The sequence below is a fragment of the Mytilus californianus genome, unplaced genomic scaffold (genome assembly GCF_021869535.1).
Source record: "Mytilus californianus isolate M0D057914Y unplaced genomic scaffold, xbMytCali1.0.p SCAF_1, whole genome shotgun sequence".
In the NCBI taxonomy this organism is placed as follows: domain Eukaryota; kingdom Metazoa; phylum Mollusca; class Bivalvia; order Mytilida; family Mytilidae; genus Mytilus; species Mytilus californianus.
In genome coordinates, this window is record NW_026262581.1 from 70565209 (window position 1) to 70587088 (window position 21880).

Below are 21880 nucleotides of genomic sequence, written 5' to 3' on the forward strand. Positions count from 1 at the left end.
TGAATTTTGAGGAGTCAAAATAGGATGAACGGATCATATAAACCCGAAGGCAAATATAATACAAGCCCAAACGAAAAAATATAAACAAGTCTAAATTGAAAACAACGTTCAAACCTTTGATTGCGTTGGATAAAAACCGCAATTTTTATACGTGTACATGCAAAACAAATTTCTTGTTAGAGGAGTCTAAATACATATATATATATATCATCGGGAATGCTGAAAAATTGTGTATTCAATTTGATAAGGACAATACCATAGTGTTTTTATTTTCTACCGAGAGACCACTACTTAAAAAATTTCTACAATAAAGGGCAATACCACCTTCATTTCTTGTACCTATATAAGTGCTACGATTAATGCAAGATGTATGTACTTAACCATCTATTTCTTCTATGTTATTTTCATTTAACCAAGTTTCACAAATAAAAAGAACATCATATCTATGGGCACTAACTGCGCCCCTTTAATAGCAGATTTATTCCTGTATTGCTATGAATCTCAGTTTATGACCAAACTCAGTAAAGACACATCATTGTTACATTTGGTTGATACATTCAACAATACTTACCTTCATCTGGATGATATTTTTTCGTTAATTAATCCAGAGTTCTCTAAATATAGTACCGAAATTTACCTAAAAGAACTTACTTTAACTAAATCTAACATAAACAGCAGCAGTTGTCCTTTTCTAGATTTAGACATTTCAATTTCTAATGGGAAACTCCATACTAAAATTTATGACAAAAGAGACGATTTTTCATTCCCTATTGTTAATTTTCCTTTTTTTAGACGGCGATATGCCTTTGGCTCCATCATACGGTGTTTATATATCGCAACTCGTTCGGTATGCCCGTGTGTGTAGTGATGTCATAGATTTTAACGAACGTAATCAATGCATCACTGGTAAATTATTAAGTCAGGGATTTCGTTACCATAAATTACTTAAAACTTTTACTAAATTCTTTCATAGATACAAAGATTTGATTAGTAAATTTGGCTGTACCTGTAGAAAACGTATTAAAATGGTATTTCACATCCTAAATTTTTCGGTAATATTGTACATAAAGCGCGGAAATCACTATGTGATCCGTATAAACTCATCGAACCTTTAAACAAACTTATTAGTAAGGGTTATCGTACCAATGTTGTAATTAGATATGTGAATATAGTTTACATTGGCACTAATATTGATTTTGTCATTAGTAAATTGAAACATAACTAAATTTGTATTTTCTTTTCAAACGGGATGTATAGAGACACACACACGTTCATTTTTATCTATAAAGAAGTCACTCCTAACTATCCTACTACCTGTTGATACATTTATTTTTGGCATTGCACAAGTCATGTCTTCTTTGACTGTACATGACGTTAAAATACTAAATCCCTGGGATGTGTTTTAGTTGATTTTAGTCTCTGATGTATGATTTTTTATTATTAATTGTTTTGGCTTTTAACTAGCTGTCAGTAACTGCGAGTACTCTCAAATCGTACTTTCTTGTTAATTTGACCTGTTGATACTATTTGTAATGCTTTTTTGTTATTTGATGTTAACATGGATCTTGTCTATATACCAGCTTTGATTATTTGGAATTACTACAAATTTTCACTTCTTCGTACTATGAACATCATAATTAATTCATTTCTCCTTAAATACCAATCTTGCACCTGTACAGGAAGTTTTATCTAGCACTAGTTTTATTGTTGATATTCACCCCATATGTACCAAGTGTTAGATTAGTTTTATTGATATAAAGAAATTTCTTGGTATTCCTAAACGGAATATTTTATACAGACAGAAGAAGAAGTATACTTAACACCAAAATTATTTTCATTTACCTGTGTATGATATGACGCAGGTTTTTTCAAAAGTGATGATTTTCTAAAAATTGTATAAATTTCACAGTGGTATCATACTTTAACTTTGTTTAAAACTGTTTATTTACGTTTGACCTTAATTATTTATCCCTTATAATTTTTATTAACTATGTATTTGCATTCAGGTATCACAGATCAAATTTATTCGTTCATTGTGTGTTAATTTGCGTTTTTTGATTGAGTTAAGCCTTCCAAATGATATTTTATAGTGTGTCTTTCTATGTTGTGATGTTATACTATTGTTTCAGAAAAGGGAGAAGGTTTGGTACTATTAAAACGTTTAATCCCGCTGCAAATGTTTGCACCTGTCCTAAGTCAGGAATATGATGTACAGTAGTTGTCGTCTGTTTATGTAGTTCATAGGTGTTTCTCGTTTCTCGTTTTTTTATAGATTAGACCGTTGGTTTTCCCGTTTGAATGGTTTTACATTATTAATTTTTGGGGCCCTTTATAGCTTGCTGTTCGGTGTGAGCCAAGGTTCCGTGTTGAAGGCCGTACCTTGACCTATAATGGTTTACTTTTATAAATTGTTACATGGATGGAGAGTTGTCTCATTGGCACTCATACCACATCTTCCTATATATAATCATAGCTGTTTACAAATTCAAAAAGTCATTGTCATTATAGATCGAGTTGAGTCCATGAACATTCCAGCACAAACATTTCAAGTTTTCAAATTGTTCGCTGGACGATCCCTCCGACGTAAATGTTATCCCTCAGAAAATATGCTTGAACAATTTCATCACGTAGTCGCTTTAGTGTCGGTAGTTTTATTTTTTTTTTTTCGTTTTTTTTTTGCGTTAATGGATCTCTACTGGCAACAGTTCCGAAATTCCGAAATTCGAATTTTGAGCACTCTTTTTCACCAGATCTCGACTATCAAACGACGCAAATTTAACGAGAATAGATTTAATCTGTTCACCCTTTTTGCCCAAACAGTATGCATCTGTAATATATAGTCTAACTGATTTCCGATTTAAAAATTTTCATGACAAAACGCGTTGATTGTTTCAGACCAGTTTTTATCTGTAAAATTCGGAATGTAATATATTATAAGATTGTTGCACATTGATTTCATTTGAACTTCAATCAACTTGTTCTGTAGTTTGTCGATCCTTTTTCATATCATTGAGAGCTGATATAATATTTTGATCAACTTTTGGTACATTAGAGTAATTACTTTTTAACGGTTTTGATATTTGATCTAGCTCTGTTTTTAAATGAGATTTTTTTTTTATTTTGCGTAGCGTGAGCGTTGCTTATCAACTGGGTTCTTCTCTCTACTTGATCCAAGCGACCATCTAACGATTTTGCACCTTCTTCTAATCTTACAAGTTTTGCTTTCAAAGAAGAAATAAACGAGTCAATTTGGTCAAGTTTATTTAGTTTTGTATCCATTTTGTCTATTCTCTGAAATAGTTTATTGATCCAAACTGGGCGCTTTTGTAAAGTTGTATTTTGGGTAAAGGGTGATATATTCTGTATGGGTTGTGGGTTCATTCCGGGGTTCAAGATTGAGCATAACTGTTGGTTTTGTATCAGGAACATACGATTCAGACCTGGAATGTGTATATAAAAAAAAGCTTGCATCTTGTGTTAGATTTGACTGGCTCATATTTACATTTGCTTTTTCGCCATCATAACGTGATTGTTCAGAAGGTGTTTTGAATGGTGTGTTTACACTTATATTGTCACCTGTAATTTCACCTTTGTTGTCACTGAGAGCCGTTATTATTCTTCTGTTAACTATTCTTTTTTGACGGCTTTTTTGTTTATTTGTTTCCAGATTCATTTTGTATACTTATATCACTAGTATTAGTCAGTTTTATACATGTTGGAGGCATATTTTTACAATATTTTTCACATTTTGTTTCTCCTAGAAAAACTCAACTACCCGCCATATGTCACATACCACCATACCACGATGGTGACGTATTTCTGTCCACGATATGCAGCTTTTTTCAAAGCACAAAATTTTGGCGGTACAATATGCTGAATCATCTTATTACACACACTCATTTTATATCCTATAACTTGTACATGCTGCGTGTGTTTTGTGTTGTATGACTTTGCCCCCAGCAGAGCTATAGAAAAAGTTTCTAAAATATTTAGTTTTGATACCTCTTCTTAATTCAAAATTTACTACTTCTTTCTTGAGTCGTACAAGTCAGATACAAGACAAAGGTAACAAAGAAACAGGCCGGAAACAACCTGCCGTATAATTTGTCTGCACTTGTAGTCAGGTCAAGGTCCTCGGCTATCTCTTCGGACCTTGAGCTGATTACTCGTGCAGAAAAACTAACCGGCAACGGTTGTTACCGGCCTGTTTCTTTGTTACCTTTGTATTGTCTCTAATACTAAACTGCAGTTGGCATATGATTTGTATTGTAATTGATTAAAAATATAGTAGAACTTAGTGAATGATATGCCACTAGAAAATAAAAATATCCTCAGGCATTCACACAGTGTGCTTATCTCGGATAATTAAGAATTATTATGGCGTCATTTTGAAATAAATACAAATCAGTTTTTCATTTAAAGACGACAGTGACGTTTCTGTAACATAACGTGTTTTCCTTATGTCCAAATATGTTTTTATAATAAATTTAATTATACATTATGGTTTATTTCAAAACTGCAACAGTCTATTAGTCCTAACATTGTGTGTGTGAACTGTTTACCTCTGGGTATTATCAACCGTCATTCAATCAAATACTTTTAATTGGTATTGCCTAAAATCATCCAAAATGTAGAATATATTAAAGGAATGAAGACAACCGATATACTATAAGGATCAGTATTAAATATACTTTATGATGATAAGAAGAAAACAGTTATATGACAATGATTTGATTGTTCTTCTATTGTTCAAACAATACCCCACTTTTCAACACCTTTCTAAACTTAGTGTCAAGCTTTGCCAAAAGACTACAGTCAGGAGAAAAAGGCATTGGAAAATTTGGTAGAATAACGAATTTCATTACATCTCTGACAAGTCGAAGTATTACTACTGAGAAAGGTATACAACACTATCAAAGCATAATATCCGAACTTGAAAACAACATTCAAGGAGTAGGGAATTTATTTGATACCCTTAACTCTCAAACTAATATAAAGAAAAGTCTCAATGACAATAATACCAATGAAATGGATTAAGTAAGAAATAGTATAAATAAGGTTTCAAAAGGTATTTCTGAAATAAATTCCCAAGGCAGAACTTTGACTGAATGTAACTGTCAAAGTGAACTTGGAAATCTTAATGAACGAGTATTGACTTACAGTGTCGCTCTATGAAAAACAATCTTATCTTTACTGGACTTTATGAGGTTAGAGACGAAAACAACGAAGAATTTCTCAACGATTTTCTATATAATGAACTAGGTATTGAATACAAAATTAAATTTAATACGTCTACTGGTTTGAACGTGGTTTTAGACCCATCGGCGTACGATTCCTATATCAATACGATTTATAGTATGTGTAAGACAACGCCTTCACATTACGGAATAATAGATATGGTATCAAACAGCAGTTTCCGAAAGAAAAAGCTGTATCCAATTATGCAAGAAGCTTAGTACAATAGAAGAAATATGACACTTGTACGCGACCAACTCTATATCGACAATGAACTGTATGAAATCAATGGCATATAATGCTAGTAAAAAATATCAATGGTTATATGCAGAAGATGTTTCATAACATGTATGGTGATATAACATCATGCTCTTCAGAAAATGGTGAGAAAACAGATCATTTTCCAAGCAACATTGGATAACGTCAATGGGAGAATTTATCCCCTTTTCTTTCTTTCTTTTTTTCTCACTTTTTAGAACGATTTGAAGATTTCTTTAATAAAGGGAATTTCATAGGTTTGAACACTAAATCAGATGCCCTACAAGACGATCTATATACCTATGTTAAAATGTTTGCAATTCTCTACGCAGACGATATTGTGCTAGTGGCTGAATCAGCCCCAGAACTTCAATTACTTCTAGAATATTTTTTTATATTGTAATGCTTAGAAACTGAGAATCAATGTAGACAAGCCAAAAATCATGATTTGTTTGTAGTGTTAGACAACCTGTAAATCTTAAAATAATTTCGGCAACTCTGACATAGAGATTGTTAATGAGTTTAATTACCTTGGCGTTTGTTTTGTTTTTCTTCTACAAATTGCCTATTTAAAGCAAACAAGAAACATATAGCAGAAATATTTACGATAGCCATGTACGAAGTTATAAAAAAGGGAGACTTCATGAGGTAGGTTTATTTGATAAATTGGTTAAACCTATTTTATTGTACGGCTGTGAAATTTTGGGATGTGGAAATAATGAAATACTAGAAAGAGTTCACTTAGAATTTCTTCTCCATCTCAAATCATCAACCCCAAATAGTGTAATATAAGGAGAACTAGGACTTTATCATGGTAGCTTAGATTTCGTCCATGCCAAAAGTTAAACTTGCGCAAACCCAGTAAATTATCAGCAATCACATATAAATTAATGTTTAGTAAATCTCATGAAACTAATGTTAATTTTGATTGGATGAAATGTATAGAATCTAGTCTTAATAAAGTTGGTTTATCTTATGTACGCAAAATTGTGTTAATGACATTTAGTTAAAACTACAGTTAGAAAATATCTACAAGATCAGTTTAAACAAACATAGTATTCAGATATTCCAACGAACTCGAACATTAAATTACCGCCTGTTAAAGGAGGATTTTGGCTTCAACGAGTATTTTAAAAGATGTTTTGGAACCCCGGGATATTTACGTTCTCTGGCAATATAGACTAATTAACCATAAATTACAAATTGAAAGTGGTAAAAGAAAAAAATTCAGATTGATTGAAGAATATGCGAACAACGGCTAAAAAGATCCATGAGATGAATTTTATTATGTAATGAAGTGAAAATATATGACTATAGAGAGAAACAAGTATATTGATAACAAGTTTATTGTTAATCCAAATACAATTAAATTTGAAGAAGTTATGATTTTCACAAAACAATTCAATTTAAACATTTGTACATGTATACGGAATCTTTATTCATGTGTGTGTTCTTCTAGCTGAATTATTAGAAAATGTATATCAACATACTAAATTCCAATGCAAATTCAAAAATGGGAAGTCCATAAAAACTGACAAAATCAAACGCTGTCTTTCAACAGAACAAGTGAGAGAAAAAGTAACTGCCATATTTTGACGTGGTACAGGCATTGTCCGAAGAAACGGGGTGTGGTTTTATAGCTAGCTAAACCTCCTACATATATGACAGTTGCTTATAGTTCCGTTATATTGACAAAATTGGGTGAGCAATCCAAACATACACAATAGATTAATTGATGGGGTCCAACAGCCAAAACATACATCACAGACATACACCACAACTGACAACAAACTTCATTCTGTGTATTCAGTGTTGTATATCAAGGGCTTTGATAATGCAATAATGTTTCGTTAAAAAAAATAAGGTATATATAATTATTTTTGGAGATATCAATTTCCCCTTAAATTATATTTGAAAAAAAGTTTTTATCATGATCATGTTGATAAATAATAGAACTGTTGCTCTTATAATTAGATTTGTAATGATTTGCCGTTGCAACTGAAGAAATCCATTATAGATTTAAAGCTTTGCCTACGTAAAACTTAGGCTTTGTTGCAAATTGAGCTTACCTAGCGACGATAAAACAAATCTGTATGCAGGTCAAGCTCAAAATACCACTTACGTATCTCCGTTATAAAGACGGTATCAAATAAAACCAATAATCAGCATTTAAGTTAGAAATACCTACATCATAAATTGTAGATGTAACCATTACGTTAGATGCTATCAATTGCTATTTGAATCACCTTTCAAATTGTTCCAATATAGTTTTTTATAACTTATATCCAAAGACATGTTTATCTGTAAATGGGATATGGTCTATTTAAGGTAGATCGGTTGTCTTTGTCAGAGCATCCTTTCTGGACATGTTCAAAAATACTTTTTGGTTGAAGAAAATTTTAACAAGTATAATCAATATACAATAGAAGCATCTGAATCTTAAAACTTAAAGATTAAACTACCAAAAAATTAAGGGTCGTTGAATTTGATAGGGCAATTTCATGTTTCATGAATTTTCAAAAATTAAGGCACGTGACCCCTTATTCTTATTTGATATTTTGGACGTATTTATGAAAAGCAACTCTGTTGTGGCATTTTAAAACAAATATATCGTTTGATGATCATCCAATAAGAACAAAAAAGTGTTTATATATAACCCATATACAATAACTGTGGATTCGTACATCTCTATGTATTTTAACGAAAAAAAGCTCCGTGACCCCAATTGTTATATTGACATTTGAAAGCACATTCACATTTGACAGAAGTTGAAGAAAAATCAATAGTTAAACATTAAGACATACCAGCTACCTTAAGGTACCTGTATAAAATACTTACAAAAACTAGAATGTAGTGTAAATAAGACAAGACTAAGGCTGTGTTCACATTGAGCTTAACTCGGTGTAGTATTAGTGTATTCAACACTTAAACTAAACTATATTACGTTACAATTGATAAAAATCAATGTTATCATGTAGTTTAAATCAGGTTTTGACCACATGCAGTCGATACGCAATGTAGACCTAGTGTGGGTTAAGTGAATATAAAACTAGATATCAAGAACTTTGATTTTATTAGGAATATTCAACGAGATACAGTCACACACTGGGCACACAGACATAATATTGATTGCCGAGAAAGGCATATAGACAATATGTATTTGTTTTCTCTGTCTTTTAGGAACGTTTCTCGTCTCAAGTGTTAACAATAAGACACGTCTATCAATATGTAATGCATATTCAAGGATATTGTTACTGGATGCTAAAATTTAATAATTGTGTAGCAAACAACATTTAAATGCTGCATTTGACTAATGTGCCATGCTACCTCTTGAAAATATGGCCTTGAATTTCAACTTTTTCATAAAATTTCAAAATGGCCAGAATTTGGTTCTGAAATTGATCTATTCCAAAAGCCGTACTTCTAGGTTAAACAAATCTCTTCATTAAAGTACATGATAGTTTCAAAGTCGGCACATTTAGGGTATATTGCCAAAAAAAAACAATAATTTTGAGCATTTTTCGAACCTTTTAAAAGCTTGAGGAAACCCTTGGCCGCAACACAGGATCAACAATGTTCTGTAGGTAAAAGTTGCCAATAATGATATTGAATCCCTAGACACAAAAAAATATCTGGATCAGGAGTGGCGGCCAAAGAAGCTAGCATTATCCTTCAATGTCATGCTGTGTATACAGATGATGATCTCTCATTCGATATTCATAAGAAAGTAATGTTATCGCATGCATACACTTGATTAAGAATTCCAGAGACATGGTACAGTCTGTATCAAATACATGTGTTTACTGAAATCGGCAATGATGATAGAATTTCAGTTAGTTTAAGGTGGTACCAAACACCTTGACTAAAACTAATTTGGCTCGTTTAATTTTCATAAAATTTTGACAAAATTTTACTTTGACCCTTTGACAAAAATATAAAAATTTCCAAAAGCTTGAACCACACACTTTATTGGAAAATTGTCTTTGGATATGTAGTAGTTTGACAAACACTAATGTTGATCCTTGAGAAGCTTAATATTTTCTTAACATGAAAACGTGATTAAAACGTTCAGCTGATTTTTACAGAGTTATCTTCCTGTAATGGTATGTACCACCTTAAAAGACTTTAAAAATTATCATAGAAAATTACTCAGTCGTGAAACATCTGTCTTAAAACTATTGAAACAAATACAACACTGTTTAGAAATAAAAATGACATATTTATTGTATTGTTACATGATCAACCTTGATCAACCATTTGACACGATTTGCGATTAAGATTTGCAACACCGAAATAATTGAACATCGTTACAAACGAATGTTACATGTCTAGTATATTTGCAGTAATTTATTTGCTCAGTTATTTAAATATCTATATTTGATAGAATAACATAATAACATGGAAGCGAGTTAGAAATTCGAGCTTATCATCAGAACATTATTATCAAGACGAAGAAGTAGACGACAATTATTTGTGACTTTGACACAAGCAGCAATTATTATATTTGTAACATCCTTGTAAGTATTCAGATGTCTCATTATTCCTTACTTTTTATTTTTATCACAAATGTTTTTAATGAGTATTTAGAGCTTGTTTCTTTGTTCCTTTCTAAATTTACGAGCAAATAAACGGCTAGAATTGTAGTAGTAAAGATGATTATTTCAACAAGCACATACAATCATTTATTAAGGAATTTTTACATTTCCATATTGTGTAATGCATACACAGATAAATATCCTGAATAATCTTTGAATATAAAATAATACCATGTATTGGCCGTCACTGTTTAACACATATTTGTTGCGTATCATACAAAATGAGTTATTTGATTAACATAGTTTTATCATTTTTAACCAAGTCCAGTCTTTTTGGGTTTTTTTTGGTAACTGTTTGAACATTTACTAACGCAATGGCATTTCACACTTTATAAATCAAGTGCGTCCGAGTTGTCATTTGATATTGTATGGCATACATTCTTCTAGGAACGTAATATAGTGTCAGCATTGATAGCGAAGTGTCAATACTTCATTTATATTTTATTTCTGATATAAGACACTTAAAGAAACAATTGTTGTTAATTCTTTTACCCACAATTTTGTATCAGTGGTCACAAACACTATGACGAAATTAGTAGTATTTTGAATCAGGATGCAAGATTCACGAACATATGAAAAAAAATTGTTACCGTGACATTGACATTCTCGTTGTTAAAGCAACACCTAGCGTCACACTTTGTGAACTTTACAAGTGATACTCCCGAAATCGGTGTGACGCCATCATACATCGGCGACATATTAATTCAATATTGATATAAAATAAAATCTGAAATTTAAATCAATTGGTTCTTTCAATGGATTGCTGCTAAGGATATTGCATTTTTTTTTTTTTCTAATAACGTAGGATTGATAGAATATTTTTGTTTAAGTTTTTGATTTTGCCTTTTGATAAGGGACTCTCCGTTTTATTTTTTTTTTTTTTTTTTGGAGTTCGGTATTTTTGTTGTTTTACTTTATAAAATTGAGAATGAAAACGGTGAATGTTATACATGTTTGTCCAGTGATAGGAACTGTTTACCTAAACCACATTATTGTGTATGTAGATGCGTTTTTGGCCAATCTATCTATATAGATTGTTGATGATAGTGTTACGCTGCATTATCGTAAAAAGCTATATCGCGGCCAGTGGCCAATTGAGACGTTTATAAATTCGACTATGAGCTTTAATAAACTGTGTCGTTTATATTTGCGTTCATAGATGAAATAAACAGTTCATGAATGTTTGAAAGTTGGAGCGTTTATCAGGATTAACCTCCAATAGGATTGCTCAGACCTATACAGTTGAATTCCATGTATTCGTCAATATGTTGCAGGATTATGAGCTATATGACCGACAAGCATCTACACATAAAAGCCAAATTCTACTCAGGTTAACTTTGCCTATGGGAGATGAAACCTTAATTTATTAATAGTGTCTTTCTTTATGAAAGGGATATTTGAAATTAGTAAAAGTTACCGAAGCACTAACTACTGAGCTGATAATACCCTCGGGGACTAACAATCCATCAGCAACTGTATCGACTCTGTGCTAGTAAATGACATGAACACTTCATACATTCCATAGGTCTGGAGCGCGTTTCTGGAATGATCATCATCGGAAATGCTCAAACCTTAACACTTTAAATATGCTGCAACATTAGGAGCTATTCTTATCGTTTTGCGTGATCTTATGTAGCCTAAGAAATTTATTCGAATTCATTACTAAGCTAAATACGAAATGCTTAGTTTTACTTTGCATTTATCATTACCAGTGAAAGTTATTTTGCACAAATCGAAAATAAATGTATTTTATTGTATCTGTGATCCCTTGACCAACCTGAAAATTGAAAAAAAAATCGTTCCAAACACAAAATAAAATTACAAGACTTATGGCGTAATGTCGACGGAACAAGACATACATTGTGTAGTTGCGATCGATACATTCAGGAAATCACAGGAATTAAAAGTATTGTGTTGCAGAAAAGGGACATTTTGAAAAACCTGAATGATGAGCTGGTGAATGAAATTTAGCAAACAGACGAGGACATGTTTGATTTAGACAACAATATACATGTATGATATAGTATTAAACCTATTCAATACTCACAATCCACAGTCATAATCTACTTTAATTACTAACGTTTTCGCTGAACCGACAAACTTGTTAAATAAATACATTCAATACACACAAACAGACCATGCATGTAATAGTTTGCAAAAATGCGATTACTTTCAATTTTACTTGTGGGCCAACAGTTTAATATTGCCATCTCATTTTAAAAAAATACCGATCTCAAGGGCAAATTCATTAAGGGAGAGCCAATAAAAACTAACAAAATCAAACGATATCAATCAACGGAACAAGTGAAAGATAACTGCCATATTCCTGACTTGGTACAGGCATTTTCCGAAGAAAAGGTGGATTAAACCTGGTTTTATAGCTAGTTAAACCTCTCATGTATGACATGTGTGTACAGTTCAGTTATATTGACAAAATTGAATGAGCAACCCAAACAGACATAATAGGTCAATGTGACAATAATCGGGATCAATCCGCCAAAACTGGGTAGACATACATCACATACATACGAAACAACTGACTAAAAAATTTAAATAAACATACTAATTAATCTACAGATGGGTGCAGTCCTAACCTGTACAAAATTTAACTTGAAGCAGACGTTGTGAATGCTTTCCAAGTTGTCTTAAGAAATTTTAAGCAGACAAGTTAGTTATCTTCATCGGTGGTAGACCAGACCTAGGTCTGTTTTTTGGGACTGCTGCAGACCTATTGACAAATCTGCTTCAGACCAAACCTGCGGACAGGTCTGCTTTTGACCAGTCCTGAGGACAGGTATGCCCACACCAGACCTGTGGACAGGTCCACCCCAGACCAGACCTGTGGACAAGTCTGTTACTGACCATACCTAAGGACTGGTCTGCTAATGACACAAGTGGCTTATGACAGATTGACGTGTTTAAGACTTTTCATATTAGACCTGAACTTTTGTTATGTAAACAATAATCGTATTGTTCTTTTTTCCCAGTACAGCAAATTAATATACTCGTTAGTGATTCTTTATACATATTATAAACATAATGGCTTTGAAATTTCACGCTTTTTGATCGACATTTATACATGCAGCTATCATAAAAGAAACGAAAGATTTTTAATTGGATGGTGGATAGAAAGGTTATCCAACGCATTGAACAAATATTTTTATATGATGGGATATAAACATCATTGTTCACGTTTCTTCGTTTCCCATTTTTTGCAGTCTCTTCCTAAAAATAATTGTATGCATAACATGGTATTTTCATCGTAATTCACCTTGTTTGCCTAGAATATACGATTCTGTTTTTGACGAAATGTTCAAACGAAAATTGTATAGTGTCCGGATATATAAGGTGTTGTATAGTTATGAAATATCACGTCAATTTCGGCAGATTCATCATACCGATTATAAATGATATCTAGAAGGGTTACATCAATGAAAAATTGTAGGACCAAGTCCTCTTCTCAAGTTAACTTGGTTGTGGTCCTTGGACTGGTCAGAGCAGTCCTAAATACTGTCGCAGGTTACTTTTGACCAGTCAAAATGACTGTTAAGCAAGTTAATTTGCAGTACAGGTTAGGACTGCACCCATCTGTAACAATGACGTCAACAAAAAAAGTGTTTTGTCGTTGAAAGTACATACTGTATATAGTAAACACACTTCCCCCATAAAGTGAAAATTAAGTAAATATAAATACAAGGGATAAGAAAAACAACACTGTAAAAACAATTTGAGTTCGAATCGCATCTCAGGAGCCATCGGCACCAGGTATGACCAAAGTAAAAAGGTAGAAATTCCGATGACGGAGTAAAATCTAACTGCAGCATCATTCTATATCACCAATCCTGATATATCAGAATCTGTTCATTCACGAACCCGTTTATGCATGTTCAGTCTTTCTATGAAGTGTGTGTCTATACTGTTGTTTGTTCTTTATTTTTTTTTTTCATTGCGTTGTCCGTTTATTTTCGACTTATGTGTTCGAATGACCCTTTGGTATCTTTCGCCTGTCGTTTATAACATAACAGTTTAGTCTGTTTCCTTTCTTTTCCAAGTTTACCTTGGTCGATTATCTCAACTAGTTAGTACCACAAAATACCAAAGTTAAACTGTCCAAGTTTTGAAGGGGTTATTATAGATTTCAATCCCTTTAGGATAGTATGAATGAGCTATCCACTCAAACTCAAACTATCAGCTACGTGCATGTATTTATTTTATGTCGTTTCTGTAGAGCAAAGAGTTGCATACTAACAGGCTTTTCAATGACCAACCCAAACTACGGCAACGTTGTTTTATTGTTGCAAGATAGATAATGCCAAATCTATACAATAATACAAAGATAAGAAATAAATAATTGAAATGGGATATTATGAAAAGTTAACTAAGAGGTGCAACCTTCAAATACTAATATTCCAAACCCAAAAACATGAAATTACGGGAAAGAGTGTCAAGTTTAAAAAATCGAACAAAAAAGACAAATAATTCAAAAAATTTTCTCGCGTACATATTAAGATAACGATATCAATACACATTTGGAATGTGATATATGTCTTGTCATTAGGAAAGCTCAAGTATTAAAATAAATATGTAAACAAATTAGTTGAAAGCCACATGGAAATTACGTCACAAGAAAAAAAAACTTGACGAAGAGAGAAGTTTCTATGAAAACTATATTCGTCAAAAGAAGATAATGATATACATTCGCGGATTCTAACTTTTTTAATTTGGTTTTTATTCCTAAGCTAACAGAACCTGACAACAAATGTGTGCGATGCAGATATAACATAATCTGAGTGCGTTAATTTTTTGAAAACAATAAACAATAACAAAAGCCCTGGTACAGACATGCTAACTGCTGAATTCTATATGCTGTTATGGATTGACATAAACAAATATGCTATAGAAATTATGAATACTCAATCGAAACCGGAACCCTTGCAACAGACAAAAGACGCGGTTTACTAACTCTTATTCCAAAGAAAGAAAAAAAAACAGAAGGCTTTTGCCAAACTGGCGTCCTTGTTTCCTCTACAATTTTGATTACAAATTATTTGCCAATGTTATTGCAAAAAAGAATGAAACAATTTTTTACAGATTCGGACCAAAATGAGATGTGGCTGGAAGATACAGTGATGAAAAAATACGACTCATTGCTGATATCGTATTTTTAACTACATTAAAGAACTATCAAGATTATCCAAGTCTGACATTATTAGACAATTTTGAAAAAAAATGTTCGATAGATCCACCGATATTTATGTGTGTTGTTCTGACTATTACTTTCAATTTCCGTATTTGCAGGAAAAATTAATCTACAAAGAAAATCCATAAAATATGTTTTCTTAAATCATTGGAAATTTGTTTTTTTTTGAAAGAAACTTTCAACATATTTATTTTTGTTCATAAAATTACCAATATCAATTTTTCAAAGATAAAACAATATTTACTTTTCAAAGAAATTATGATTTCTATTTAGAGTTCGTCTAATTGAAAAGTATGTAGATCGGGACGTACTTTTTATTTATGTTTTACCTTCCTCATTCAAAGTTGACCTCAGATGGATTTGGCTATGCTTTTAAGATACCTCTTGATCAACAAGTTCTTCACGTTGTCCAGTACTTATACACCCCTTGCTTAACAAATATTTGGCTTTGAGCGTTCCGGCTGAAGGAAAGAAAAATTAAGAAAAGCGCTTCGGACGCATACACTGTATAAATTATTGATTTTGTTTCGCTGTTGCGATGATGTATCACTATAAAGACATGATAAAACTTTACTGGTATGCAATCCACTGTACTATCAGACAGACAAGCTTTGAAGTGTGGCGAAGCTTCAATTTTACTCATGGTATTTAGTTGAAAAGAAAACAATCTGCTTATTTCTATTCAGATGCAAACTCTGTGGTAACATTTTTTTTTTTATATTGAAAGCGCAATTTTGAACTCAACACTTACGTGCATTTAATCTCTTTATCGTTCATTTATTTTCTGGTAAAAAAGAAATAAACGCCTTCTGCTAAATCAAGTTTCGAATAAGTCGGTAAAACTATTGTCCAGTGCAATGCATTTGTGTGCAATAATATCAGAATAGCTTTATTTTAATCAGCAAAGAAAGCATTAGAACAATAAAATAGATAAGTAAAATAAAAAACAAACTGACGAGACAACTGTCGGAGGACAAGGGTGCTTGTGTTTGTTCAGTTTTAAACACTGAAACAAATCAATAACGTAGCATTCATTGAAGAATATAGAAAAAACAATATTGATGTTTGTACAAGAAAGAGCGTAAAGAAATAAGTCTTAAACAATTTACGTTTATACTTTTCAATCGTTTGTCGGTTATCACTATGTTGATTGACCCAAAAAAACTATCTGTAGGAATATGAAAGGGGTGTAAATATGCACCATACAAGCCACACCGTTTAAAAAAAAGTTCCCATTTCAAATCATGGGCCGCATCAAATGGTGCTTGAACAGAAATATCAGCAATAATTTGTTACTTTAAAGACCTCCAACTAATTCAACAAATGTTAACATGATTAATAAAATACAGTGAGGAATGATCATGACTGCTTTAATGTATCTTGCAAACACGTCAGGCAAGACGTTAATCAAACTAAGTAATACTAAATAAGTACCATATATGTATGCCTGCACTCTTCCATTGTGCATATACAATATCAAAGCCTCCGAAGATGTGAGAGTTTAAAAGGAAATACAAACTTTCAATCTCAACCTGAACATTTGCAAATACATACAGCTGTTACATAATTTTCATAGGATCTTATATAAATAAGACGAAAAACTGCAAAACACTTAATTGTATTTAGTTTTTGCGAAAATAAAAGTTAACCTAGAGAAACAATTATATTATTAAGAATCATATGTTAACCGTTTGGCCAATCTTATAAATCGATTAAGAAAACAATTCAAAGTAATAAATGGAAACGAATGGAATTTTAAAGGAGCGATATCAGTTGGGTCGACATTGTAAGCATCTCCTGTTATGAATGCATCAACCACAATACAAAACCACATTAATTCAAATGATACTTGACAAAAGTTCGGATTGGAAGTATATTCTGGTATCTTTAGATCTAAGACTGCGATAAAAAAAAATGTCGGTAGTAAGTTGAGACACATACGTATAGTACATGTATAGGTCAACCAATTCGTGGTGGTTACTGTTAAACTTATATAGTGTCGATTTCATGCCCGATAAGTCTGTTTGGGCAGCTTTTGTGAAAGGAAAATGTCCCTGCTTATGAAGTCCGTTTAGTGTGAACATCTACAATCTTGACGTATCAATTGAGATATGTACGAAAAAGCAGATTGTATTTTGAACAAGCCGTGTCATTTGTCAAAAAGTAAATTTAGTTTAAACTGAAGTTTTAGTAAATCGAAAGACTTTGTGTCTGATTTTTTACACTTTGTTGTTAAGACATGTGAAATAGCTCCGTCTCAAAATAACCTTTTTTGTGCTGATGCGGCTTAAAGCAATAAACACTCAATTAATCATCATTTTGTTAGTTTGGTTTTAGATGTAATTGCCTTTATATCGTCAGCTATGGGTATGATTTTTTTATAGTATATCTTGTTTTGCTCAATCTATTCCATGTAATTTCTGTATTAAAAATTGTTAACACTATCAATGTCATAAACACATTTTCTTTGTATTTTGCAGACACTGAAATTCGTTCAATTCCAGCAAAAGTTTGAGAATTTATATCATGATGGGATTATACCGTAAAAACAAAACAATTTTATTAACATTGATTCTTATTATCGTAGTTGGACTTGCTATTGTACCTGCGATAACAGAAATAGTTTTTAAAACAGTTCATACCATATCAAATAGTCATGATATATCTGGCGAACACAGAAAAAATGCAACGATACATATTGGAGGAAACATTGGAAAACAAGACTTAAAAAAGACGAAAACCATTTCCATGTTTTTGAAAAAACCGTGCCCTGCTAATATCATATCAGATACAGATATCCGATATTCCCAGGCAAAACAAGATGTAACTGTTTATAAGCTCCTTAAAATACAAAATGGATATTTTATAGAAATTGGTGGATTCGATGGAAAAACATGGTCAAATACATTGTGGCTAGAAAGACGACACAACTGGACAGGATTGCTTATTGAAGCAGACCCAGATAACTGTGATGCAATTGACAAATTAGGACGTAACATATGGCGTTTATGTTCGTGCTTATCATCATTAGAAAGTAAGTTCTTTCTTAAAAAAGGTGCCGAAGGATCAAGTTATACATTCATTCCAAAGGAGAGGGTCAACACAGTTGATATGTCTCAGGTAATATTTGTACCATGTTTCCATATAAGCGAAATTTTAAAATCGATTAAACAATTTCGGATAAATTATTTTTCATTAGACGTGGAGGGTGCAGAGATGGAAGTCTTGGAAAATATGAAAAAAGATATTCAACTAAAGACCTTAATTGTTGATGTATGGACCATAGAATACAGAGTTTGGGATGGAAAAAAAATAATTTTAGAAAAATCGATGTACAATTTGGCAAAGTTACGTTATTTTTTCCAAGAAGTTGGTGGATATATTGAACATTCACAACTTTCTAACACAAATGATGTCGCTGACGGATTGGCGTTGGATGTTGTGTTCATCAACTTGAATACATGGTGCCGAGCCCATGAAACAAAACCTGATGGGAGCAAATGTGATCGTTAAAGCAACTGATAGGAGTTTTAATTAATAAAATTAGTTCACAATTTCTTTTCTTACTGGAAAATAACATTCATTATTTTGACAGGCGATGACATTTTTCTTAATGATTATATATCAGGCATATGAACACTCTGTTAATTAACTCAAACGGAGAATGCTTACCCATAACCGCTTTATTCACGTGTATGATGTATGAGTGTTTGGGATCAGCTATGATCAATATGTTTCGTGTTTTATTTTGCAATAAAGGTATGTACTGCAGAGCATGTCTTGATCGCAAAATAAGCAAATAAATTTCAGAGAAACATTGCAACAGGGCAAAGAAAAAGGGGTATATACAAAGAAACCCGAATCAACTGGCAAAAAGAGAGAGCACATTACTATGGAACGCCACAGCTGTCTTATGTGGAATTCTGATATTACTTTATGTTGTTTTATTATTACTTGATGATATTTAGTCTTTACTTAATATGGTTTTGACATTACGTAATGATGTTTTGATATAACTCAATATGGAAGAGTCATTACTTAATGATATTTCGATATTAAACGATATGGTTTCGTATTGATTTGATATAGTTTTGTCATTTGATGTGGTCCTGCCATTCTTTGATGTGGTTATCCCATTACTTGATGAGGTAAAATCACGTGACCAATTCGGAAAAACCTGTTCTATTTTTAGAAAGATTTCCATGTTGTATGAGCCTTGGATTAGTGTGGCCATCAATCGAATTTGAGTTCAAATTAAAGTTCGGGTTACTGTTTGAGTTATACTTTAAGTTAGTCTTCGATTTCGAATTCAAATCATTATTAGAATCATTATAAGTTTTAGTTAGCATTGAGTTTCGAGTTGGACTTCGAGTTTGAGTCACATTTAAAGGTAGAGTTATATAGTTACAACATTAAATTTGAGTCACTTTTTGAGTTTGAGTAAGATTCGAATTTAAGTATCATTCAGATTAATTAAGATTTTGAGTTGAAATTCGAGCTTTCTTATATGAGTTCGTAATTAAATTTTATATCGCGGAACAAGGACGTTTGCTCGGGCTTCCGAAAAGAGGGCTGGCTCCTGAGTATGCGTACAAAAGATAAACAATGCTACATAGAAGTTGAAATAAAGTTAGATGTAGTGTGATTGACAATGAGACAACTATCCATCAGAGTTTAAATGCAGTGGGTGTAAGAAATCATTTATAGGCAACCGTACAGTCTTCAACACACCGTATAGTCAGCTACAAAAGGCCACCATGAACCATGTGAAAAAATTCAAACGACAAAACAAACGGTCTTCTTTATATTTAAACAATCTACAAAAAAAATGACACACATTTATACAACGAGAACAATTGAACTTCATGCTCCTGACTTGGGGCAGGTACATAAAGAAAGTGCACGTGGCGGAGTTTAACATGTATGTGAACGCTAAATCATAACCTTAAATCGGACTGTTACAGTTGTGTAACAGCACACAACGAGAAAAAAATGTAAACTAGACAAAGTGATGCCCCGCACTCAACTCATTTAAATTAACCGCTTATACCCCAAAAATGACAAAAAAAGTTCAATTATCTCCCAAAAGAGCAAAAGATAATAAAAATAAAAACCCTGACCACATGCACACCTTCAATAATTGTACAAAAAGCCAGCAGAGTGAAAACTTCCTAGCATTCAAACTGTAGGAGGAGTTATCTGGAAACGCTCTTCTTATGCAAGTAAATTTCCCAAAAAATTACAAAAAAAGTTCAACTATCTCCCAAAAGAGCAAATATTTATAAACATTAAACCCTGACCACATGCACACCTTCAATATATGTACAAACAGACAGTAAAGAGAAAACTTCCTAGGATTCAAACTGTAAGAGGAGTTATGCGGAATAACTATATATCCATAATGGGACGGTCAGACGGACGGACGGACGGACAGGGGTAAAACAATATGCCTCCCAACTTTCAGTTGTGGTGGCATACAAAACAGTTTCATTTGGCTGACTCAATAGATCGGTATGACTGGGTAATATAAATCCATCGGGGTGATCTCGGATGCTCCAGAAAGGCACCCGTCGTGTTATTCGAGAAAGTATAAACCCAGTAATTTGGTTTTATTTGGTAGTTCACATTCAAGGAAAAGATGACGGTATTACGGTTACCACCACTGGAACATGTCCGTCGTCACATGTGAAACAGATATTCCAAAAAGTTTATTTTTCAATTAGTGCGAGGTAGATCAGGGAATTCAATTGATTACAAATAAAAGATTGATATTCATATAAGTTCGCTAAAAAAAATTCGGAGAATTCTTATTTTATAGTATTTATCAGGGCCGTAACTAGCCCCTTTTTAAAATGAGGCAAAATATATTCGCAGAGCGAGGCGAAAAAAATTTCGGCGAGGGGTCTGGGAGCCGCTCATGGCTCTGGAAAAAAATGACGCAAAATCGTGTATTCTGAGCGTTTCCCGGACCCTTCCTTAATCTGAAACGCAAGTTTTGTTTTAATCATTTTTTCGACAATATTCTAGTCTCAAAGTAAAGTATATAGATTCATTGTAAGACTTAGTTTTTAGGGACAACATCAAAAGACCGATATGTAGGATAAAATCGTAATTCACATATATCTGTCCATTATGTTTTTTTTTAATCAAGTTTAGAGGGGGCTGATTATCATTGATTTAACTATGTGAATTCATTTCAATTACAACTTGATGTAGTTCCTAACTCGGATAAAAGGGTACACTCAGGAAAACTGTATTAAGATCCCATTGCTACATTTTATACCGGCTGATTAATGTCGGATCTATGTTCTGGTCTTGTATTGTGTTTAGACTTTGGTGTAATGTTTTTGTGACTTTGACATTTATTCACAGTACAATACTTTAAGTACCGCTTTAAAAGAAGACGCTAGGGGCCGTCTTGACCTTGGTGTAGGGTATGAATGATTCGTTCATTGTTGAAGACCCCCCAGCGATTGTCAAGATGAAGAACAGGAACACAAACCCTGTTCATTGATAATTTGTATTTATTCTATGAATTGTGTGCGATTTTGTCCCATGCACATTTACTCCATATCCCTTTATTTTCTATTTC

The 21880-nt window shown here is 32.6% G+C and overlaps 1 protein-coding gene across 1 annotated transcript; it reads left to right on the plus strand.

Moving 5' to 3' along the window:
• The first annotated feature begins 9717 nt into the window (after window positions 1-9717).
• LOC127723373 (uncharacterized) lies at window positions 9718-19372 on the plus strand. Its single transcript, XM_052229952.1, has 2 exons — window positions 9718-10010; window positions 17769-19372. The coding sequence occupies exon 2, from the start codon at window positions 17815-17817 to the stop codon at window positions 18799-18801; it is 987 nt and encodes a 328-aa protein (XP_052085912.1). The 5' UTR covers window positions 9718-10010; window positions 17769-17814; the 3' UTR covers window positions 18802-19372.
• Window positions 19373-21880: the final 2508 nt, after the last annotated feature.

Coding starts and splice junctions, on each gene's coding strand:
- LOC127723373 (XM_052229952.1), top strand. CDS start 17,815: ATGATGGGATTATACCGTAAAAACAAAACAATTTTATTAACATTGATT.